General features: G+C 49.4%; 1 protein-coding gene and 1 long non-coding RNA gene across 4 annotated transcripts in view; one reads left to right on the top strand and one right to left on the bottom strand.

The window, feature by feature from the left end:
- Window positions 1-19,891, bottom strand: part of RBM20 (RNA binding motif protein 20) — a 197,386-nt gene that overhangs the window by 8,894 nt on the left and 168,601 nt on the right. For 2 of the 3 annotated variants that reach the window (XM_010820037.4, XM_005225744.5), the window contains exons 8-13: window positions 17,107-17,186; window positions 15,352-15,471; window positions 14,602-15,220; window positions 10,193-10,297; window positions 7,971-8,631; window positions 6,247-6,381 (exon numbers count right to left, since the gene is read on the bottom strand). In XM_010820037.4, coding sequence (XP_010818339.2) covers window positions 6,247-6,381; window positions 7,971-8,631; window positions 10,193-10,297; window positions 14,602-15,220; window positions 15,352-15,471; window positions 17,107-17,186 — 1,720 coding nt within the window. The remainder of the gene's footprint in view (window positions 1-6,246; window positions 6,382-7,970; window positions 8,632-10,192; window positions 10,298-14,601; window positions 15,221-15,351; window positions 15,472-17,106; window positions 17,187-19,891) is intronic. The other variant, NM_001192613.3, reaches the window with a different exon arrangement.
- Window positions 4,251-5,137, top strand: LOC132343963 (uncharacterized). Its single transcript, XR_009493002.1, has 2 exons — window positions 4,251-4,797; window positions 4,906-5,137. It is a non-coding gene; the product is annotated as an uncharacterized lncRNA (long non-coding RNA).

The raw sequence follows: 19,891 nt of genomic DNA, 5'->3' as shown, positions 1-19,891 counted from the left end.
GTGTGTGTGTGTGTGTGGTGTGTGTGTGTGTGTGTGTGTGTGTGTGTGTGGTGGGGGGGGGAGTGGACTGGCTGGCCGGTTCTAACTGCCACGTAGCAAGCCTGCCTGCCGTGCCCTCAGCAATCTCCAATGAGGTCCTTGGGTGAGGGGCCCAGTTGCCTTGGGGGAGGCCGAGTGTCCTCCCAACCTCACTGCAAAGGATGTGAACGTGCTGGCTTTGTGGGTGGCCGTCCCGCCCCTCCACCTCCCCCAGGCCCTGGCTCCTGGCTGCTGCTGGCAAACAGAGCATTAAGCAAGGCGCGCCTTCCTCCTCTGTGCCTGCAAAATACTTCTCCCTTTTGCTGCTGCTCCACAGGGAGCAGAGGACCCCACTGGACAAAAGAGCAACCAGAAAAGGGGAAGCACCCCCACCCCCCACCCCGAGGCCACGGGAGCAGACACAGGCAGGGGATCAGAGCCTCTCCCTGAGTCCAGACCTTGTAGGGGCGACCAACTGGGTAAAACCAAGAAAGAAGCCTTAGGTTTTCTGTGCAGATCCCACGAGGCCTCCAGAATCCGTCACGTTTCCCAAGAGGTCTTCAAATCCCTGTCCTGGGTGCCCCCCAAAGGGGTGCAGCTGCCTCAGAAGCCACCACAGAACGTGAAGCAGACCCGAGCTGGCAGCTGTGGCCCATTTCAGCCCCAGCAGTGGGCATGGCTACCATCTGTAGTGTTTGGGGTGAGATTTCACTTGAACAAAGGCTTCTACTGCCAAAAAACAAAAAAGTTGGAAGCCACAGTATACTGGAGAGAAAATGGAATTTGGAGTCAGACCTAGCTCTTTGACTCACACTGTGCGACCTCAGGTATGTGTGTTAACCTCTCTGAGATCAGTTTCCTTGTCTGTGAAACAGGAATAATAATACAGTAAATGGTATAATGGGGAAGCACATGTCATTTTGCCTAGGGCTCAACAAACATTAGTTCTTTATTAAACTGTTTATCAAAAAACAATAGCAGACATGTGTGAGGCTTTTCTCCACAGAAGCCTTCTGGCCCTCCAGCCTTTCACCAGAGCTGCCTGGAGAATCCAGGCTCCATGGCTGGGCAGCAGCTCTCTTCCGGGCCCCTGCAGACCTCCAGGGCTACTCAGGCAGTACCAGGTGGTCAGAGACAGTGTTGAGGAGGGAGAAGCTGGGGCAAGATCCCCAAATGCCTGGGAACTCACCCTTGAGTAACCAGGAGTTGCCCAGGCACTTAGAATGCCAACACCGCCTCAGGATACCTCTGGAACGTGAGGGCCTGGGGAAGCACAGCGTGAAGAAAACACAGCCCCAGACCCAGAGAGTTCTGTAGCAACCTGGTCCTCCCATTTTTCAGCCTCTATTAAGTACCGTAATTAAAGTAACATCTGCCTTCTAATAATAGCTCCTGCCACGGGTAATTACAGTCCTGTCATCCCAGCACAGCCTGTGATGGGTGGAGAGGGGGAGCTTGCGTTTTGTAGGCTTCCCTTTGGTTCTGGGAAGAGCTCAGGCCTTGGCAGGCTCATGCTGGCTGGGGTCACCCAGAGCTGGCTTGAAACCACGGAGCTGCCCTTTCTTACCCCCGTGCCCAGCCCAGCCCCGAAGCAGCAGGACTTTGCCTCACCTCTCCTTCTCCTTCTCCCTCCATGAGTGCCACAGGGACCAAGCCTGAGTTGTCCCCACTCCCTAAAAAGTCTCTCTGCGGTAGTAATAAACCATGGAGTGTGAAGGGTTATGCAGCCCCAGTGAGAGAAAGCAGAGTAGGTCTCAAAAACTATTCCATAAATGAATAATGGTTTCCCTGATGGCTCAGACAGTAAAGAATCTGCCTGCAATGCAGGATACCTGGGTTCAATCCCTGGGTCAGGAAGATCCCCTGGAGAAGGGAATGGCTAACCACTCCAGTACTCTTGCCTGGAGAATCCCATGGACAGAGGAGCCTGGCGGGCTACAGTGCATGAGGTCGCAAAGTCAGACGTGACTGAGTGACTTTGAGAGAGAGGGAGAGAAACAAATAATAACAATAGACAACTCATAATAAGTACCTCCTACTGAAAGAGACTGAGACCTTACATGTACTCATTCATCTAATCCTCAAAATAACCCTACATGGTAGGCGACTACTACATCCCGGATTTATAGGTGAAGAAAACCAGGGAGACAGGTTAAATCAGCAGCTCTTTGTCCCCCAGCCAGCTGGGATTTGAACCCAGGGAGTCAGATTCCACACTCTGTGCTCTTAACCACTGAACCAAAATGGCCTTTCCTTCCACTGTGCTGCCTGAATGGCAGGGCAGCCTGGTCTCCAATTAGGATTCCCTCAGTTCTGACCTTTTTACTGTGTGCTTTCAGGCAATAAGGGGCTTCCTTGGTGGTTCAGTGGTAAAGAACCCACCTGCCAATGCAGGAGACTCAGGTTAGATCCCTGGGTCGGGAAGATCCCCTGGAAAAGGAAATGGCAACCCACTCCAATATTCTTGCCTGGGAAATCCCGTGGACAGGGGAGCCTGGTGGGCCATAGTCCATGGGGTCACAGAAAGAATCGGACACGAGTTAGCAACTAAAAATCAAAAACAACTCTGGTAATAAGTCTCTGGGCTTCAGTTTCCTTACCTGGCAAATGCAGAAAACAGTATCATATACCCCTCACCCCCACTGAGATTAAAGAAACAATAGGTCTCAAAGCCAATCGGACACTATCATCAAGCGTAAAAGTACAGTCTGTAATAGCCCCAAACCAGAAAAACCCAAACGCTCATCAACAGCTGAATGAATAAACAAAATGTGATCCACCCATAAACACAGTGCACTACTCAACGATAAACAATTATCCATACACCCAACAATTGGGATAAATCTCAGAATAACTATTGAGTGAAACAAACCAGGCAACAAGAGTACATACTGTATGATTCCCTTTCTAGAAAATTCTAGAATGCAAACTAATATTTTGTGACACGAAGGAGGGCAGTGGTTACCTGGGGACTGGGGTTGGGAGGGAGGGGTAACAAAGGAGAATCAGGAAATCCAGGGGCGATGAGTATGTTCACTGTCTTGCTTGCAGTGAAGGCTCATAGGTGTATATGTGTCAAAATTCAGGTTTTATGTGTACTTCATTAACCTCAATTATACCTCAATAGAGCTGTTTTAAAAAATAAAATGAGTTACCATTTTCCTCCAATTGGTTGGTAAAGATTAAAAACTGCTAAGATCCAAAGCTGGCAAGGATGTGGAGAAACCGTACTCTCAAGAACACTGGTATAATCTTTCTGGATAGCGATTTAGTGGTAATTATGAAAATGTGAAATGCAAAGATGCATGGACAGCCCCCTCTCCCCTGGGCTAGCGTGCTATCCAGCAGGAACCGGTTCACACACAAAGGCGGCAGCATGTGCGGAAGGTGGGAGGTGCCCAGGCAGCAAGAGCACGGGGCCAGGAGTCAAAGGGCTGTTCATCAGCTCTGCAACCTGCCTCTCATCCTAGATCCCTGGTGGCTCAGTGGTAAAGAAACTGCCTAAAATACAGGAGACGTGGGTTTGATCCCTGGATCGGGAAGATCCCCCGGAGGAGAAAATGGCAACCCACTCCAGTATTCTTGCCTGGGAAATCCCACGGACAGAGGGGCCTGGTGGGCTGCAGTCCGTGGGGGCACAAGAGTCAGACACGACGTAGCGACTAAACCACCAGCATCTCGTTTCTTACCTGTAAAATAGGGCTGAAAATATTACCAACCCCACAGGTGTTTTGTGAGTTCAATGGTAAATGAAAAAAATAAAAGTCTAACTTGTATAGCATTTAAATTAATAATTTTAATTTTTCATAAATAATGTTACTTTGTACTTTCTCACTTATACTGTTCTTTTATTCTTGGCTGCTTAACATTCCTAACATTGGATATCTTACTTAATTTTATATTACAATCCTTAGAAGTAAATACGTAAGAGAAAGGCGTTATTGACTTTAAAGATGGGAAAACAGGAATAAGTTTGTGATATAGTATATACCTGACAGGAAAAACATTTCCTGATAAGAAAAACAAGTCTCTCTGCTCTGGCTCCCAGGGCAGTGCCATTCAAATATACAATACTTTTAGAATGTAAGAATATATTCTGTAGAAATATGTGAAATGTTTGGTTATTGATCAGTGCTAAACTATGATGGAAATCATATTCTACCTAGTATTGTTGTCAATCTAATTTTTAATGGAAAAAAAAAATTAAAGACATTCTGAATGTTCACCAGTAGAGAGATGTATCGGTAATGTATGGTACAGCTTTTAAGAAAAAATATTTGCAGTAGTTAAGAAGAATGCATTTGATGTGAAGAGAGCTCTAAGATTCACTGTTAAGGTATAAAAGCAAACTGCATAACATTGTGTGTATAGTTTGATCCTGTTTTTGTGGGAGAAAAACTATCCATGGGTATGACTGTGGTCACCTTCGGAGACGGGGAGAGACTGGAGAGAAGAGAAACAACATTTAATGTTTACTTTATATGGGTGATAAATTTATAATAATCTTTCACACTTTTTATAATAAAAATAAGACATGAATTATAAAGCAGCAGAATTTAGTCTTAATTTCTGCCTGTGTCTATCATACAGATTCCAAGCTCCTGGATGCCGAGAGACTTGTGTTCCATTTCTCAGTGCCCCTGCCCCGAGTGCCTCACGCAGTGCCACATTATCCAGGAAGGGCTGCTGGCTGTCTGGCACCTTTTTCCTGAAAGGCAGCCTTTGCAACTATTTTCCAGAACCCAGGGCCTTCTCGCAATCATCTTAGTTCATTCTAAGGTCAGTACGTATTTCCGTTTGTTTTTTTTTTTAATTTTTGTCCTGGGGCATGCTGGATGCTATGTAGCAAACCCCTTCTTCTTCTTTTTTTTTTTTTTTTAAAAAAAGGAAGTTTGCTCTTTGCATCTAACTAAATGGCACACTGGAAGACAGAAAAAAAATAAGGGATTTTTATACAGCAGATGAAAAGGAAAAAAGAAAACTTGATGGAAAGTGTGAGCCTCCATGCTGACTAACTCCCTTGGGGCTCATCGACTTGTTAATGAAGGACCTGCCATGCTGTGATTAGTTGTGTCATGGGCTATAGCGCCATGCTCCTCTGTCCATGGGGACTCTTCAGGTAAGAAAACTGGAGTGGGTTGCCATGCCTTCCTCCAGGGGATCTTCTTAACCCAGGGATCAAACCCAGGTCTCCTGCATCGCAGGCAAATTCTTTACCATCTGAGCCACCAGGGAAGCTCATAAATTCTGAAGTGGGTAGCCTATCCCTTCTCCAGGGGATCTGCCCAACCCAGGGATTGAACCCAAGTCTCCCACATTGCAGGTGGATTCTTTACCAGCTGAGCCACAAGTTCATAAATACTGGAGTGGGTAGCCTGTGCCTTCTCCAGGAGAACTTCCCAACCTAGGAATTGAACAGGGGTCTCCTGCATTGTAGGTGGATTTTTACCAGCTGAGCTCCCAGGGAAGCTGAAGGACCTGCTGTAACTGGAAAAAAAATTCCTGGTTATGACTTGTCTGAGGACACGCAGTCACCAACATGGGAAGGACAGGGACCCAGGGACCCTCTATCAACTATAGAGTGTGTTCTCAGTTGCTCAGTCATGTCCAACTCTTTACAACCCCATGGACTATCCATGGGATTTTTTTGTCAAGAATACTAGAGCGGGTTGCCATTTCCTCCTCCAGGGGATCTTCCTGATCTAGAGATTGAACCCACGTCTCCTGCGTTTCCTGCATTGGCTGGTGGATTCTTTTACCTCTGAGCCACCTGGGAAGTCCCCTAAACACAGTCTATTCAGTATCACTGCCTCAGAGAAGCTAGTCCCTCAAAGAGCAAAAAAAAAAAAAAAGCAGCGTTGTTTGGAGAAGTGCTGGGGCCAGCAGGGCATTTCTGTTGACTCTGTGGCAGCTGGTCGGCCGCCACTACCTGGGCTGAATAAGGGCTGTGCGGTTAGGAATAAAACATTTCCTGACAGGAAAAACAAGTCTCTTTGCTCTGGCTCCTAGGGCAGTGCCGTTCAAAGCCTGGCCCCATGAGCTATCTTGGTCTACTATGGGAGACTGAAATTGCAAGAAACTTTAAAGCTGCAGGTTAATCTGGGTGATTGCATCAGACATTAATACTACAACAAAATGACGAACAGCCTTCTCAAGCTCTTAGACATTATTACAGAACTATCGTCCCCTGGAACTGAATTCTCAGGAAGGACTGAGTATCTCACCCACCTAGAGGAATGCTAAGTTCACTGAACACATCCTCTGGTTCCCAGGAAGGCAAAGAAAGGGGCTGTTTCAGCTCCACTTCAGCATCTTCCAGTGACCTCACGTCCAGAGATTTCATTTCTGAGTACCTGGAGTTTTCTGCAAAACATGAGCCGGGACAGAATACCAATGAAACACAACCTGCCTCCAAGAATCCCTGCAATTCTGTTCCTTGCACTGTGTAATGGGAAATAGTCCTGGGGCTGCTTAATAACATGAGACTAGGGCCAGGGCTGCTAATTAGAACCAAAGTGCTAGAATAAAGAGCTTTTACGGCTGCCAAAAGAACGCCACACACAAGAAAACTTGGCAAATCTTTGCACTGGCTCTGTGGGGGATGGGCCTCTGATGCCTTCGGTTGGAATGATCCACACCCGTGCCCCCGATTCAGTATCACTCCATTTCTGCAGGCACAAGAATCACTGAAGTGCAAAAATTGTGCTGACATCCACAGGAGCACAGAGGCGGGCAGAAGAGGCAATGCCATCCTCACCCCAAGCCTATTGAGCAGTGCTATTAAATATGAACTCCAAACACTGGGGAAGCTAATGAGCGATGAACACCAGTGCATGTCAAGACCTATACTACAACACAGAGGAGGTTCAATCCGAGCAAGGTGAATGGCACTCGCTCCTCCTTTATTCTTGCCTTCTCTAGACACAGCCCAGGCCTCAGCAATGCTCTAGCAACAAGGCAGCTCACGGCAGAGTTTCCATGGAGGCTCAGATCCACACAGGTGAAAGAGAGCTCAGGTCAGCTTGACATGGAGGGAAGCCCAGACCACCCGCTCACCAACCAGTTTGTGCCAACCACAGGGCACTGAGTTGAAATATTTATTTTTAAGCCCTTCCTCTCTATTTTCTGCCCTGGACTCTTATCCCCACTTCCTTCAAACTCTGGAATGCCACAGGCTTTCTGCAAAATGAATTTCTAGCTATTTTCATTGGGAGAACACGGAGGGCCACACCTCCCCCCTCCTCCCACAGCTCTTGCTGGATCTTAGTTTCCACTTGGCAGAGAGGACCGGGCTTAGCCTATTTTAAACTCTGTCTTCATGATGTCATAGTGCCAGGCACAGACACAACATCACCTCCAATGGAGGTGGAGGAGATCCCAAGACAAGTCTGGTTTCACCATCAGACCCTGGAGAAAAGTGGGTCTGAGATGGTGAGAAGGGAAACCAGTCAGGCCCCTTTGTGAGCCCATCATTCTGCCCTCTGCCCATTCCTTTCTCTCCTTTCTTGCCCTCTGAAGCTCTGCCCCCTCACTCAGGCCTCACAAAGTAACGGCCTGGGTGGTCCTCTGTGGCGCAGGCAAGAGAGGCTGCTTGCTGATCCCCAGGAACCAAAGCTCCTTTGATAATCCCAAACACTTGCTAATTTAGTTGTCAGAGTTCATCTGGGCTCCTGTCAAGGCAAAGAAGTACGTCCCATCTGAGTCTGCTTTTCAGAAAATGTGCGATCTCCTACCCAACGTCCCCTACCTAAAAGCTAAGAGCTAACCACTGACTCAAAGCTCTAGCAGTTTAATCAGGATTTTCAGCTTGCCTCCTGCACCAGCTTTCACACTGGCTGAACCCTGACTTCTGTTGGTTCCAGCCTGCACTTGCCCACACACCGCTCCAGGGAAGCAGTGGTCAGATCAACCCAACCGACAGAGAAAAAGGGAGGAAAAAGGGAGGTAGTTACCCGGGGTCGACGCTCCTTGGCAAGCCTGGCTTTGGAGGTCGGTTTCAGTGGGGGGGCCGGCTTTCTCCTCCAGGGGGCTGCCTTCACCAGCCCCATCTTCGGGGGTCCCCCTGGCCTTGCAGTCATCGAGAAACGGGCCGGGCTGCCAGGCCCTCTCCTCTGCTGGCTTGGGGGAAGACATTTGCAGAAGTGGAGGGGCCAGACGAACATCTGAGCTCTCTCCTCCCTTTGCGGGCTTCTCGTAGCAATCTGAGCCCTCCAGGGAGAGGCCTGTCTCGCATTCAGCTGGCTTCCGCTCAGCATCCAGATTTAGGCCAGGCATCTCCACGTCCATGTCACTGGGACAGCCCGTTGAAGCAGAAGGCAGTTCTTCGGGCGACTTGAGGCTGATTTCTCCAGCCCCATTCCCGATGGTCTTGACTCCCTCCTTGGCGAAACCTTTGGTAAAGTCCAGGTCTAAGGCAGTTGTCACACAGGGACATATTTCTGCAGAGATTCTGTCCTTCTGGTCTATGGGCACAATCTCTTCTAGTTCTGGGATGTCTGGTTCCATGATAAAATCTTCTTCCTCCCCTACCTCATCCACTGTCACCAGCTCCTCCATGTTCGTGGGGTACCAGCTCTCACCCTCAGCCTCACTTCCACTCTCCGAATCCTGCTCCTGAATAAAAATGCGGATGGAGGTCAGAGGGTGGCTGAGGCTTGGTTCTTAGTATTTAACCAGAAGAGGGTGCAAATTGTGACCACAGGGCCCCTCAAACCGGAAAGATGCTGCGCAATCTTACTGCTACCTGGGTAATTAGGAGCTGTAAACCATTCAATCTCTCATCACTGATTCATCCCTAGGATGGGCCTCAAAATAGCACAGGAGTTGGAGTAAGCCCTTAATGCTTAACCCACCAAGTGGCACAAAGAATCTCAACTCCTGGTACATAAACAGGTGTTCAATAAAAAGATAGGGCTTTTTGTTTGTTTTGTTTTCAGCTGTGGGTAGCTTACATTTTTATTTGGTATTATGGCTTAGAGGTGCTTCTATATCATAGAATCTACATCTCTACCGTAACTGTTAACGCCCATGTAGGATTCCAGTCAAATGTATTTAGCCTACTTCCTATCGTGAAGCACTCCATACTGGTGCTTAGCCACTCAGTTGCGTCTGACTCTTTGCAACCCCATGAACTATAGCCGATGGGATTCTCCAGGCAGTAATACTGGAGTGGGTAGCCGGTCCCTTCTCCAAAGGATCTTTCTGACCCAGGGATCAAACCCTGGGTCTCCTGCATTGCAGACAGATTCTTTAACATCTGAGCCACCAGAGAAGCTCCACATACTTCCTATTAATAGATAATAATCTCTGCTCATCTTTTTATGATTAATTTCTAGAAACTTTATTTTTTTAAGTTTTGAGAGAGTTTTTGAATGAATAAGTTATAAGCTCTAAACGCATCACCTTGCTTGCAGGGCATCACTAAATGTAACTGCAGCGAAGCCCTTACAAGGTCCCCCCAAACACCCTCTCCCAGCAAGGGTACAACCCTCCATAGCCACAGTTCACACTTGGCTCCTCCCGAGACTTTCCCTCACGTCCCCAGTGGCCCAGAGGCCCGGCAGCCAGATTTAGGAGATCAGCTTCCAGCCAGTGATACTCATCTCCCTGCCTCTTCTGACTGGAAAGGCATGAAGCTGGCCACGCTCCAAGGACATTTCTTTTTGCTGTGGCAGCCCCAGCCCTGTGACTGGGTTTTTCATTTTAATTAAGTAAAATAATCTTCACAAGCACAGGAGATGTTTGGTTAATCCCAGCGTCAGGGCCTACTGAGGTCAGGGCCCCAGCCTGAGTACCCAAAGCCCCCTTCTGCCTGCAGCCCCTCCCCAGGACCTGCCTATTTTGGGAGTCTGGCTCTGTAGCCTGGAGTCTTTTGTGGGCACATGCTTTCTCTTATGAGCACAGCCAAGTTCCTGAAGATGGAGACAGAGCCCAGGCAGGTGGTAAAGATCTCTTCAATAAAGACTGTGCAAAGGTCCCAGGTGAAGCCATTACTCCAGAAAGTGCTGGCTTCATTCATGGACCCACTGCTGGGGTCTCAGACACATGCCATGCAGCAAGCAGGTCACCCCCAGGCAGCACGGGAAGGCCTATGACTTGGGGAGGCCTGTGACTTGGTGCCCCAGAGCCGTTGTGCCGATGTGGCTACACTGCCAGCATCTGGCACAAACTTTACCTTCCTTGCCCTTCTGTTTTCTGTATCGGAGGACTCTGTTTCCTTCTCTTGTCTGCCCACTGACGGGGGACTCTCTTCCATGCTATCCTGTTCCTCTTTTCCAGCCTTAGCAAAGGAAGCACAGAACAAACCAAATCAATAGTGAACAATGACAGAGGGCACACCAGGAGAAAAAGAACATTATTGAGAACAACTAATGATGCCAGATGCATTTCACACACATCACTTCCTTTATCCTCACAAAATCCCTTGGAGGCAGGGGCTGTTATCGTCTTCTTTTTACAGATGGGGACACTGAGGCTCAGAGAGGTTAAGTAACTTGCTCGAGGTCACACAGACAAACGGAGGCAGAGAGATGTTTCACTAATGTTTTCCCTGAGGACTTTAGGGAGATAGAAATCCCTGGCAAACTGGATACTTTTTGCAGCCATGATATCTGTAGACAGGGTGAATAAAGGGGACAAGGGGAATCTGATCCTGGGGTTCATAACCATCATGGTGACGTCTCATAACAGATCTGTATTAGCCATAAAAAAATCACTTCCAGGCCACTTAGGGTTAGGAAGCGTGTTGTCATCCAATCAGGGCCCCGTCACCTCACTTTTGACTTATGTCTGTCCTAGAGTTATCGCCCCAGCTAGCAATCCTTTCCCACCTTCCTTCCTCCCCCTTCCCTCAGATTAAGTCCCTCATGCTAGCACTCATGTCTGGGAAAGTGAACAACTGAAGCAGGTGTTTGCTTTGAGAATTAGGGTCTCTGACCCGCCTTTAAAACAGGGGTCATTAAACTCCCATCCTCAAGCCAAATCTGACCCAGGGCCTCTTTTCTGTGCAGTCTGTGAACTAAACAATGCTTCTCACATCTCTAAACAGTTGCATGCTAAATGATGATACAAGTACCTACATAATATCCTCAATTTAGCGTACTTGCCCACATGGCTGAAAATAATTACTCTCTGTTTTTTTTTGTAGAAAAACATTTGCCAACCCCCATTTTAGAAGCTTGAGGATATTCTCCCATGACTTAAACTTTGGCCACCAAAGCAATGAGTGTTCCCGGATGTTCTTGGGAGCAAGCTGCATTTTCTCGACAACTCTGGCTGAGGTTGGCTCAAAGTAAACCACTCTCGCTCTGATTTCTTACGAGCAGACACACCTCTCTTTGCTGACAAGGAGCCAGCCTGGCTGGGAGCTCAGGGCTGACGGGTTTAACTAGATATGACTGGACAGGGAAAGACAGTTGAAATCCTCAAGTCTTTGCTCTTTCCAGTGTTTGCAGCAGAATCTCTGCTCTAGCCTTCTGAGCTGACCTGAGCTGAAAGCAGCTCCAAATGCCTTTTTAGCCCTCAGAACCCAGAGCTTCTACCAACAGGGGGCCACTTTTCTTTATTTTTCCTGAATAAATTACCCACTGCCCTCTCTTGTCAAAATAAACAGCCTGTACCCTTCCCAGGCAGTTTCTGCAGCCACATATCCAGATCAACACAGTAAAGAGACTCCCTCCAGTTCTAGCTGGGAGAGGCAGGGACAACCCAGCCTCTGGAAAGCCCCTCGCCAGAAGGACCTCCTGCCCTTCATCCCTGCAGGCAAAGGCCACACCGCAGTGCCTTTCAGGGCATCCCTAGACCTGGGACCATTTCCAGGTGACAGCAGCTTACAGGGAACAGACAAAGGCAACCAATGCCCTCGCGCCCCACCCCATCCCCACCCACCAGCTTAGGGAGCAAAGTATTAGGTCCTGACTATTGCAGGCAGTGCTGTCACCACAGGGCTGGGGTCACTGCTAAACCACCTACTAACTGGTCTCCCCTTCTGCTCGGCAGCCTCCTCCCAAGTGTGTTCTCCCCAAGGTCCTCGGGAATGACGATTCCAAAATGTAAAAACAATTATATCCTCCCTGCACCTTCCTGCCTGAATGCTTCATTTCCTTCCCCTAGAACTTAGGATAAAGACAAAACCCCTCAACCTGCCTGTAAGGCTCTGCATGATGAAGTCTCTCGTTGACACATCAGCCTCACCTCCCACCATTCTATCCCTGGCTCTCTCTGCTCCAGCAACACTGGTCTCCAGCCACAGGGCCTTTGCACATGATATTCCCTCTGTCTGTTCTCCTTCCTTTTGACCCAATAAATTCCCACCATTCCTTTCAATCTCAACAGGCACATCCTAACCCAGGAAAGCCTCTAGTTTGTTAAAGGCACTGATAGCACTGCATCCTCCACCTCCTTAACACTTAACACTCATACTCATCTGTTCAATGAAGGAATTATTTTATGAGCGTGTTTTTCACGAGACCATGAGCTCCGTGCAATTAAGAGTCATTTTAGCTTTGACTCACAGCTGCAGCCCTAGTGCTAGATGCTCCATGAATATGAGAATGGAGACTGGTAGGAGAGGGTGAAGTGAGTAATAAGAACACACCTGCCACCCAGCATGCATGGATCTCTCTCTAGGCTTTGAACGGAGCATGAGTTCTTTTGATATTTCTCTCTCCTGTGGATTATGTATACTGGGGGCTGTATTCTGGGGACGCCTGGGGCTCCACCTGACCTACAGACATGTTTTGTTTTACATAATTTCTAAAACATGGGAAATTTCATATAGATATCTGCATCTGGACTTTGGTCTTGCCTTAAGAAAAGGGAAATCAGACACAGGGTATGTATGCCTGCACGGCAGCCATAGAGTGGACCTGAGAAGTGGCTGACCCAATATACAGGCATTTCCTCCTTGGTCCACCACATTCCCAGTTTTCCTCTCTGGCTTCAGTCATGCTACCTGGTCTGTGTCACCTGTCTGGTTTCCCTGCCCTAGGCATCTGGGTCTGTAAACCTTGGTGCCCCTGCCAGGAAAAGTGGAGGAGAGCCTCTTTCCCATGTTGTCCTATTCACTGCCTTGTCTTCTTTCTTTCTCTTTTGGTCTCATGGTCAGGGCTGAGCCTATGTCTGGCTGTGGCCTCCCACAAACACTGAGCAGTGCATACAATGGCTTTGCCAGCACGGGCACTCCCTTCAGACTCTCCCAGGGTTTCCCCTGAGCACAATCTTGTTAAAAGTCTTACAGCAGCCTTGTGATCACACCCATTTCACAAAGGAGAAAACTGAGGCCAAAAGAACAGGGTGTGACCTAGTTCTCAAAAGCCAGGCTTCTGCCTCCAGAGTCTGGACTCAATCATTCATTCCTTTTACAAATACTTATTGAACACCCACTCTGTGCCAAACCCTAATCCAGGAATTAGGGGGGACTGGCAGTGACACAAATTCCTGCCCTCATTGAGCTCACAAGGGGGTTGGGGTGGGGGAGGGCTGGGAGGGAGAGGAGACCCTATACAAAATAAAAACATTAGGAGATAGATTAGAAGGAGACAGATGCCACTAAGAAAAAGAAAGCAGGGGAGGATGGGAAGTGGGTTGGGATGTTGTGATTTTATGCAGTGACCAAGAATAAACTTTGGAGATTGTGACAATGAATAAAGACACAGGAGCTGAGGAGGGAGCCATGTGGATGTCAGCAGGGGAGGAGCTTCCGGGGAGGGGCTCCCAGGCAGGGGAATGCCCTGTGGTGGGCTTTTCATATCATAAGAAAGGGAGGGACCCTGTCCTTAGCCTTCATTCCCCAAGTTCAGTTGCTGCCTGTTCTCTGGCTCCTGGGGCAACCCTATAGGTTGTAGGCTGTTCTCAAGATGGTGATGAGAGTTTAACATCAGTGGGTCACAAGGAGGACTGAAGTCCTGCAGCAGATGGTGAGCCCCGGATGAGGCATTTGGATGGAAGGCGCCAGCCAACTGCTGAGCATTTTTATTCCAGTGGAAGGAAACACAATGTCTGGAGAAACACACCAAGCCCTGGGCACCCAGTATAACTTAGCGGGGGGTGGTGGCTTCTCCTTCACCACCTCTCATCAAAGCCCAACACTGGTGGATGCTCTGGCAGGAGAAAGGACGGAGCAGACCAAAGGTCTAATCTACCCTGGCAGAGTGTGTGGGTGCAAACACTTCAGGGCAGCTCCACCCTGGACAAACAGACAAAATCCAACAGAAGGCCTCTGCATCAAGTCCTTGCCGAACTTCTAGTAAAGGCAGGAGGGTGCCGTGGGACTTAGAGCCAGATCAATGACTGGGTGTCATTCCAGTTCTACCATCTCCTGACCGTGTGTCCTTGGGCAACTAACGTAAGCTCTCTGGGCCTCAGCTGCCTCGTCCACAGTAATGATAGTATTATTACTAGTATTTCTTCGTAGGGTTGCTGCGAGGATTAAAAGAGTTGAGATAACATGGTTAGCACAGTGTCTGGCACAGAGTACACATTCAGTAAGCATTTCATTCATTCCATAAGTGTTAATTATCCTTATTAGTCTTCTCCCCTGGGACCTGCCTCTCCTTACCTGGGGGAAAGGGATTCCATCCTTACCTCATTCTCTGCCATCCTTTCTTTTCTGTCATCAGCTCCTTCTTGGTCTCGATCAGATCTCTTGGCTCTGTTTTTCTCACTCTGTTTGGACTTGGTGCCCTTGGGCTCCAGGCCGTCTTCCCTGCCCGCGTCGTCCGCGTGGGGGTGCCTGCCTTCTCGCAGCCTGGCCTCATCTTTCCTCCTGGACCTCCCCGGAGCATCCTGCTGCGGCTTCAGGTACTTGTCCGATTTGCCCTTGGACTCTTTCCGGTGGTAGCCGTCTTCCCGGCTTTTGTAGCCGGACGCGGAGTGGAGCGGGTTGGGGGACCCAGACCTCGGGTGCTTTTCTCTGTAGCCCCTCCCCACTTCCAGTCGCTCGTCTAACTCGGCTTTGTCTAGTTGCCGGGGGTAGTGCTTGCGATCATGCGCCCACGTGTCCGTCCTATCCCTCTTGTCCTCCCCGTTCTCCCTCCTGGCGTAGGGAGAGTGCTCCCACGAGTCCCGGCCGTTGCCCCAGTCGGCCCGGGAAGGGCCCGGGGGGCTGTGAGAAGAGCTGCAGGAGGTGAAGCTCGGAGTGTGGGACCTCGGGGACAGCGACCGGCTCACTGGACTTCGAGATCGCGGCCTTTCTGGGGCGTACCTGTGAGGGGGTGGCAAAGGAGCCACTTTAGAATCTGTGGCACCCACAGGTCCCCCCACCCTGGCCAGATACACCCCATCTCTGCAACAGAACCACGGTGCACATGACCCCACCCGGCCATGCGCTCTTACCACCACTGTGCACAGCGCCCAGAGTGGTCCTGGAGCAAGCTCTGCCTCCCTCCGCCCTCAGGGAGGGATTTTCCCTGGGCGCAATGCTGGCTGCCCTCTGCTTCTTTCCTCATAATGCTCCTGGGAATGGGGATGAATAATTGGGCTGGTTTGGCTCAGCCACATCTCCTCTTGGAAATGAGCTACACTCAGGAAGCAGGAGACTGTCCCAGGGAAGGGGGTGGAGTTTGGGGTCTGGCAAGGTTGCTCTGGTCCAGCCTGGTGGGAGAGGCTGCCTAACCTGGGGTTCTATCAGCCGACCTCTTGACTAGGAGACTGAAGTCACCCCTACACCTGGCCTCCACTGAAGTAAAGGCCGCCTCTTGGCCTCCATTTTTCTAGGAAGGCATTTGGGGTTGGAAGAGTCCTTAGAGCTCTGACCTGCTCATGTATCAGATGATGAAACAGAAATCCAGAAAAGGACCTGAGCCTATCTAGGGTTCAGAGCAAGACTTCCTGGTCACCTGCCCTCGGGACTCTACCACAGAACTGCAGGGGCATGTTGCAGCTTCACACGTGTCTTTAAAAAACTCAAACAGCCACAATATTTGAAACAAACAAAAATCCCAACCCTGAACAGCTGCAAACATAGACACACACACACACATACACACACACGGTTGTTATTAAACAGGTCAGTTGAGTCATCCACCCAATATTCTAAAAGGATGGGGAACTTCCATTTGGTTTCCCAATACAGGCAAACCACGCAGTCCTCACTGACCAGGGGACAAGAGATGTGGCTCCCTGGCACCAGCTTTGGCCTCCTCTGGGGATACAGCCTGGGCTAGGCCCTCTGCAGCAAGGTTAGAGTGCCACCTGTGGCAGCTCTGGGTAAAACCCACAGAATGAGCAGGCCAGCTGCCGCTCCGCTTTCTGCACAGTGGCCTCCGCAGGGACAGTCTTCACTCTGCAGGGTGCTGACAGTGGTGAACTTGCAGCCGCAGCCTGGCAGAGTCACAGCTTCAGTTGGGAGAAATGAGGTGGACAACTGAAGGGACTCAATGTTGAGTGAGTGACCGGTCAAGTCACAGACGTTTCTGCACCTACATTCAGCTCAAGAAAAATCAGGGATTGTCTCTAAACAGAAGACATACACATACACATACCACACTCACAGCCCACATACACCCACACCACACATATCACACAAACACACACACAGACCCCACAGATACACCACATGTACAACACACAAACACCCACACCACACACACACAACACACACCAGACACCACACACAACGCTCTACACATATCAAACACATGTACAACACAACACACACAATACAACCATGTAACACAAACAAAATACACACACTGCACATAACCATAATACATACAACATACCACATACACAATACAACCACACAATACACAGCAAACACAACACACATATACCACACACACTTTCAGGCCGTTTTAGCAGAGTGTACCCTTGCCCCTAAGAGTCATGTATCAGCAGACCCTCTCCTATATGCCTTTACAACAAAGGAGGAGCAGCTGAGAAGAAGCTGAACATCTTGAATTTTTCTGAAGTTTAACCTGAGTACTCGACTGGACTCATGTATTCCATCGGACACAAAGTGTAATGCCCAGAAAAAGCTGATGGACAGGATGAGGAAAGGGCAGGGCACAGAATGACTCAAGTACCCCAAGAAAGGGGAGGATGTTCCAATGACCCAGAATCTGCCCTGAGACCAAGGCTGGGCCTCACCTTTCTGCTTCCCGGAACATGTCCCTCTCCCTCTGGGAATGGATGTCCTGGATGATGGCAGCCACGGTCTTCCCAGGTTTCTAGGCAAAGTCAGAGGGTCACTGTCAGACCTGAGAGGGCCTTGCAAACACCAGAGGGAAGCAGCTAGGACTTGGGTTCATTGCCCCATCCACCAAAGGGGGAAAAGAGCCTTCTTAGGGGGAGAAAGTTTAATCCAGAGGATGAGAAGTATGAGCGTAATGCTGAACAGTGCGGGGCTGAGTGGTCCAGGGCACATGGCATCCATTAAGCTGGGAAGGAAGAAGTCTGAGGCTCACTATCCAGGTGCAGGGGGGAAAGCAGCATTTGTTACTACCCACCTCCCTCCAAAATAAAAGAAAATATCTAATATGTGAAAGAAACAAAAGGAAAGAGGGAGGGAGGGGAAGAGGTGTTACAACTTAGAAAGAAACTTGAAGATCAGAGAATGCAGCCCCCACATTTTACATCTGAGGAAACTGAAACCCAGAGACATCAAGGCAGAGTTCTGCCTGGCACGGCTCCAGTCACCAGCCCCGCTGTGTTCTAGGGGGACCTCTGGAGTTCTGTTGGGTTAAGGAACACATTTACAGAGATGGTTAGGACTTGACAACCGGCATTTTAACTCCAAGGTCCTTTCCACGCCCCCACGCTTCCAGCAGCTCCTGACTACAGCATGGTTCTTTTAGTGGGTCATTTAGTGCTAAATGGAAATCTGCAAGGTGGGCAGTGCAGGCTGTGAGCCAGGTTTCACAGTTGAGGATACAAGCACCCAAGGCTCCACCCTTCCAGAAGTCACCATATGGTGACTGTGCCAGGACAGGACCAACCCCAGCCCCCAAATCCCAACCAAAGCCCTTTCCTAAAGCCAGAGTGGACAAACAACAAGAAAACAATAAAAATAAGTGGTTAAAAATGAAATTCACGAGCACAGAAGGATGGAAGCATTTTGCAAAAGACTACACAGAATTCGTCCATTCAATTAAAATGGATGGAGCAGGGTAAATTTATGCTTTGTGATTTATATCCCCAAAATTGTTGTTGTTGTTCAGTCGCTAAGTCATATCCAACTCTTTGTGACCCCATGGACTGCATCGCACCAGCCTCCTCTGTCCTCCACCATCTCCTGGAGTTTGCTCAAATTCACGTCCACTGAATTGCAGATGCTGTCTAACCATCTCATCCTCTGCCGTCCCTATAATACTGATGTTTAAAAAAGACTTAGAAAACCCTCAGTCTATAATGTCAATTTTTGACAAACAATTTTCTTAGGAAATGTAATTAACTGTTCTTTATATCCTTATTTTTTTTCCCCTATATATTGGGTTGGCCAAAAAGTGTGTTTAAACGCAAATAAACTTTTTGGCCAGCCCAACAATTAACATGAAATCTTAGAGCCTATATGAATGTCAGGTATCATCAAACACCTCATCTTATAGGTGTGAGACCCAGGCCCCAAGATACGAAGTGAGCTCCATGATGAGCTGGATGCATAGCCACTGATCTGTGTTACTGCTGCCATTGAGGGTTGTGCTGAGGAATAAGAAAGGGAGGAGAGAATGAAGGAGGAGGCTCCTGTGGGTTCAGAGGAGAGGTCAGAGCTAGGACTTAGGGAAGGGATGTAAAATGTTCAAGCCAGGGAAGGGTCGCTTGTCAACTTGAAACACAAGAGAAGAGAAGAGAAGTCAGTGATCGCTACCACTGTGGCTATGAAGGAGGAAGGGGAGGTCAAAAGCCAGACCATCCCTATTCAATAAAACGGTCAGGAACTAGCACAGGTCAGGATACCCACCTGAGAGCAGGCCTTGCAGTTTTGGCAAATGATCCCTTTCATCAGACCACAGCTATAAAGGTGGCCCCTCTATAAGCCTATGGAAGTGTCACCTATGAGTACCCAGATCACCCAGGCTCTGCACAGGCAACCAGCACCCTAACTGCTTAGACTGGATCAGAAGCCGGCAACCCAAGGCCAAGAAGGGAAGGAGCTGGGGCTGTGGGCCTGCATGGAGAAGAAGGCTCCTGCCAGGGTGCCTCCTTCCACCCCACTGCAGACCACCTGTCCTCCTGCCTGGGTTGTTGGTAGAACGAGAAGGTTGATCTGAACCCACTGAGTGGCCTTCTTCCTGCCTGCCCCCGTCTTGGACCACAAAGTGAAAGTTGCCTCCTGCATCATCACAGGAGAGGCCAGCCTGGGATGGCTGGTCCTTAGGAGACCCGCAGCATCACTGCCTCCATGTGGGCCAGCCTGGGAAAGCCCTTGAGAGCCCTCAAGGCCAAGAGCAGGGACGTGGGACAAGATCTGCTGGCACCAGGCAGGCCCAAATCTGTCCTCACCCTGCCAAGCTGGAACAGCCCAAGGTTAATGAATGTGCCCCCACACCAGGTGAAATGTACCATGGCAACTTTTCACAGCATCCAAATTCCCTGAGGGGGCTGGATCAGGGACTTTCTGAAGCAAAAAGAGTCCCTAGGGTCCCCAACACCTTTCTTCTGCCTTCTGGAACCTCAAGTCCTTGTGATTGTCCCTCCAGTCCGGACCCAGAAAAGCCTGGGGTGAGAGGAGGGGCCTGGTCAGGGAGCAGCTGAGGTTCTGTAGGCTACCCAGGGCAGCATCAGGGTGGGCTTGAGACCTACAGGGAGGGGCAGGTCAGGCCAGTGGCACAGCCAGAGGCATTCGAGGAGCTCTCGCACCCTACTGACCTCCATCATCACAGACAACAGTCCCTCAGGCCCTCCTCTTTCTGGATGCCTTGCTGATGAGAGGGCA

Source organism: Bos taurus, chromosome 26, assembly GCF_002263795.3.
Source record: "Bos taurus isolate L1 Dominette 01449 registration number 42190680 breed Hereford chromosome 26, ARS-UCD2.0, whole genome shotgun sequence".
In the NCBI taxonomy this organism is placed as follows: Eukaryota; Metazoa; Chordata; class Mammalia; order Artiodactyla; family Bovidae; genus Bos; species Bos taurus.
This window is presented reverse-complemented; position numbering and strand designations above follow the sequence as displayed.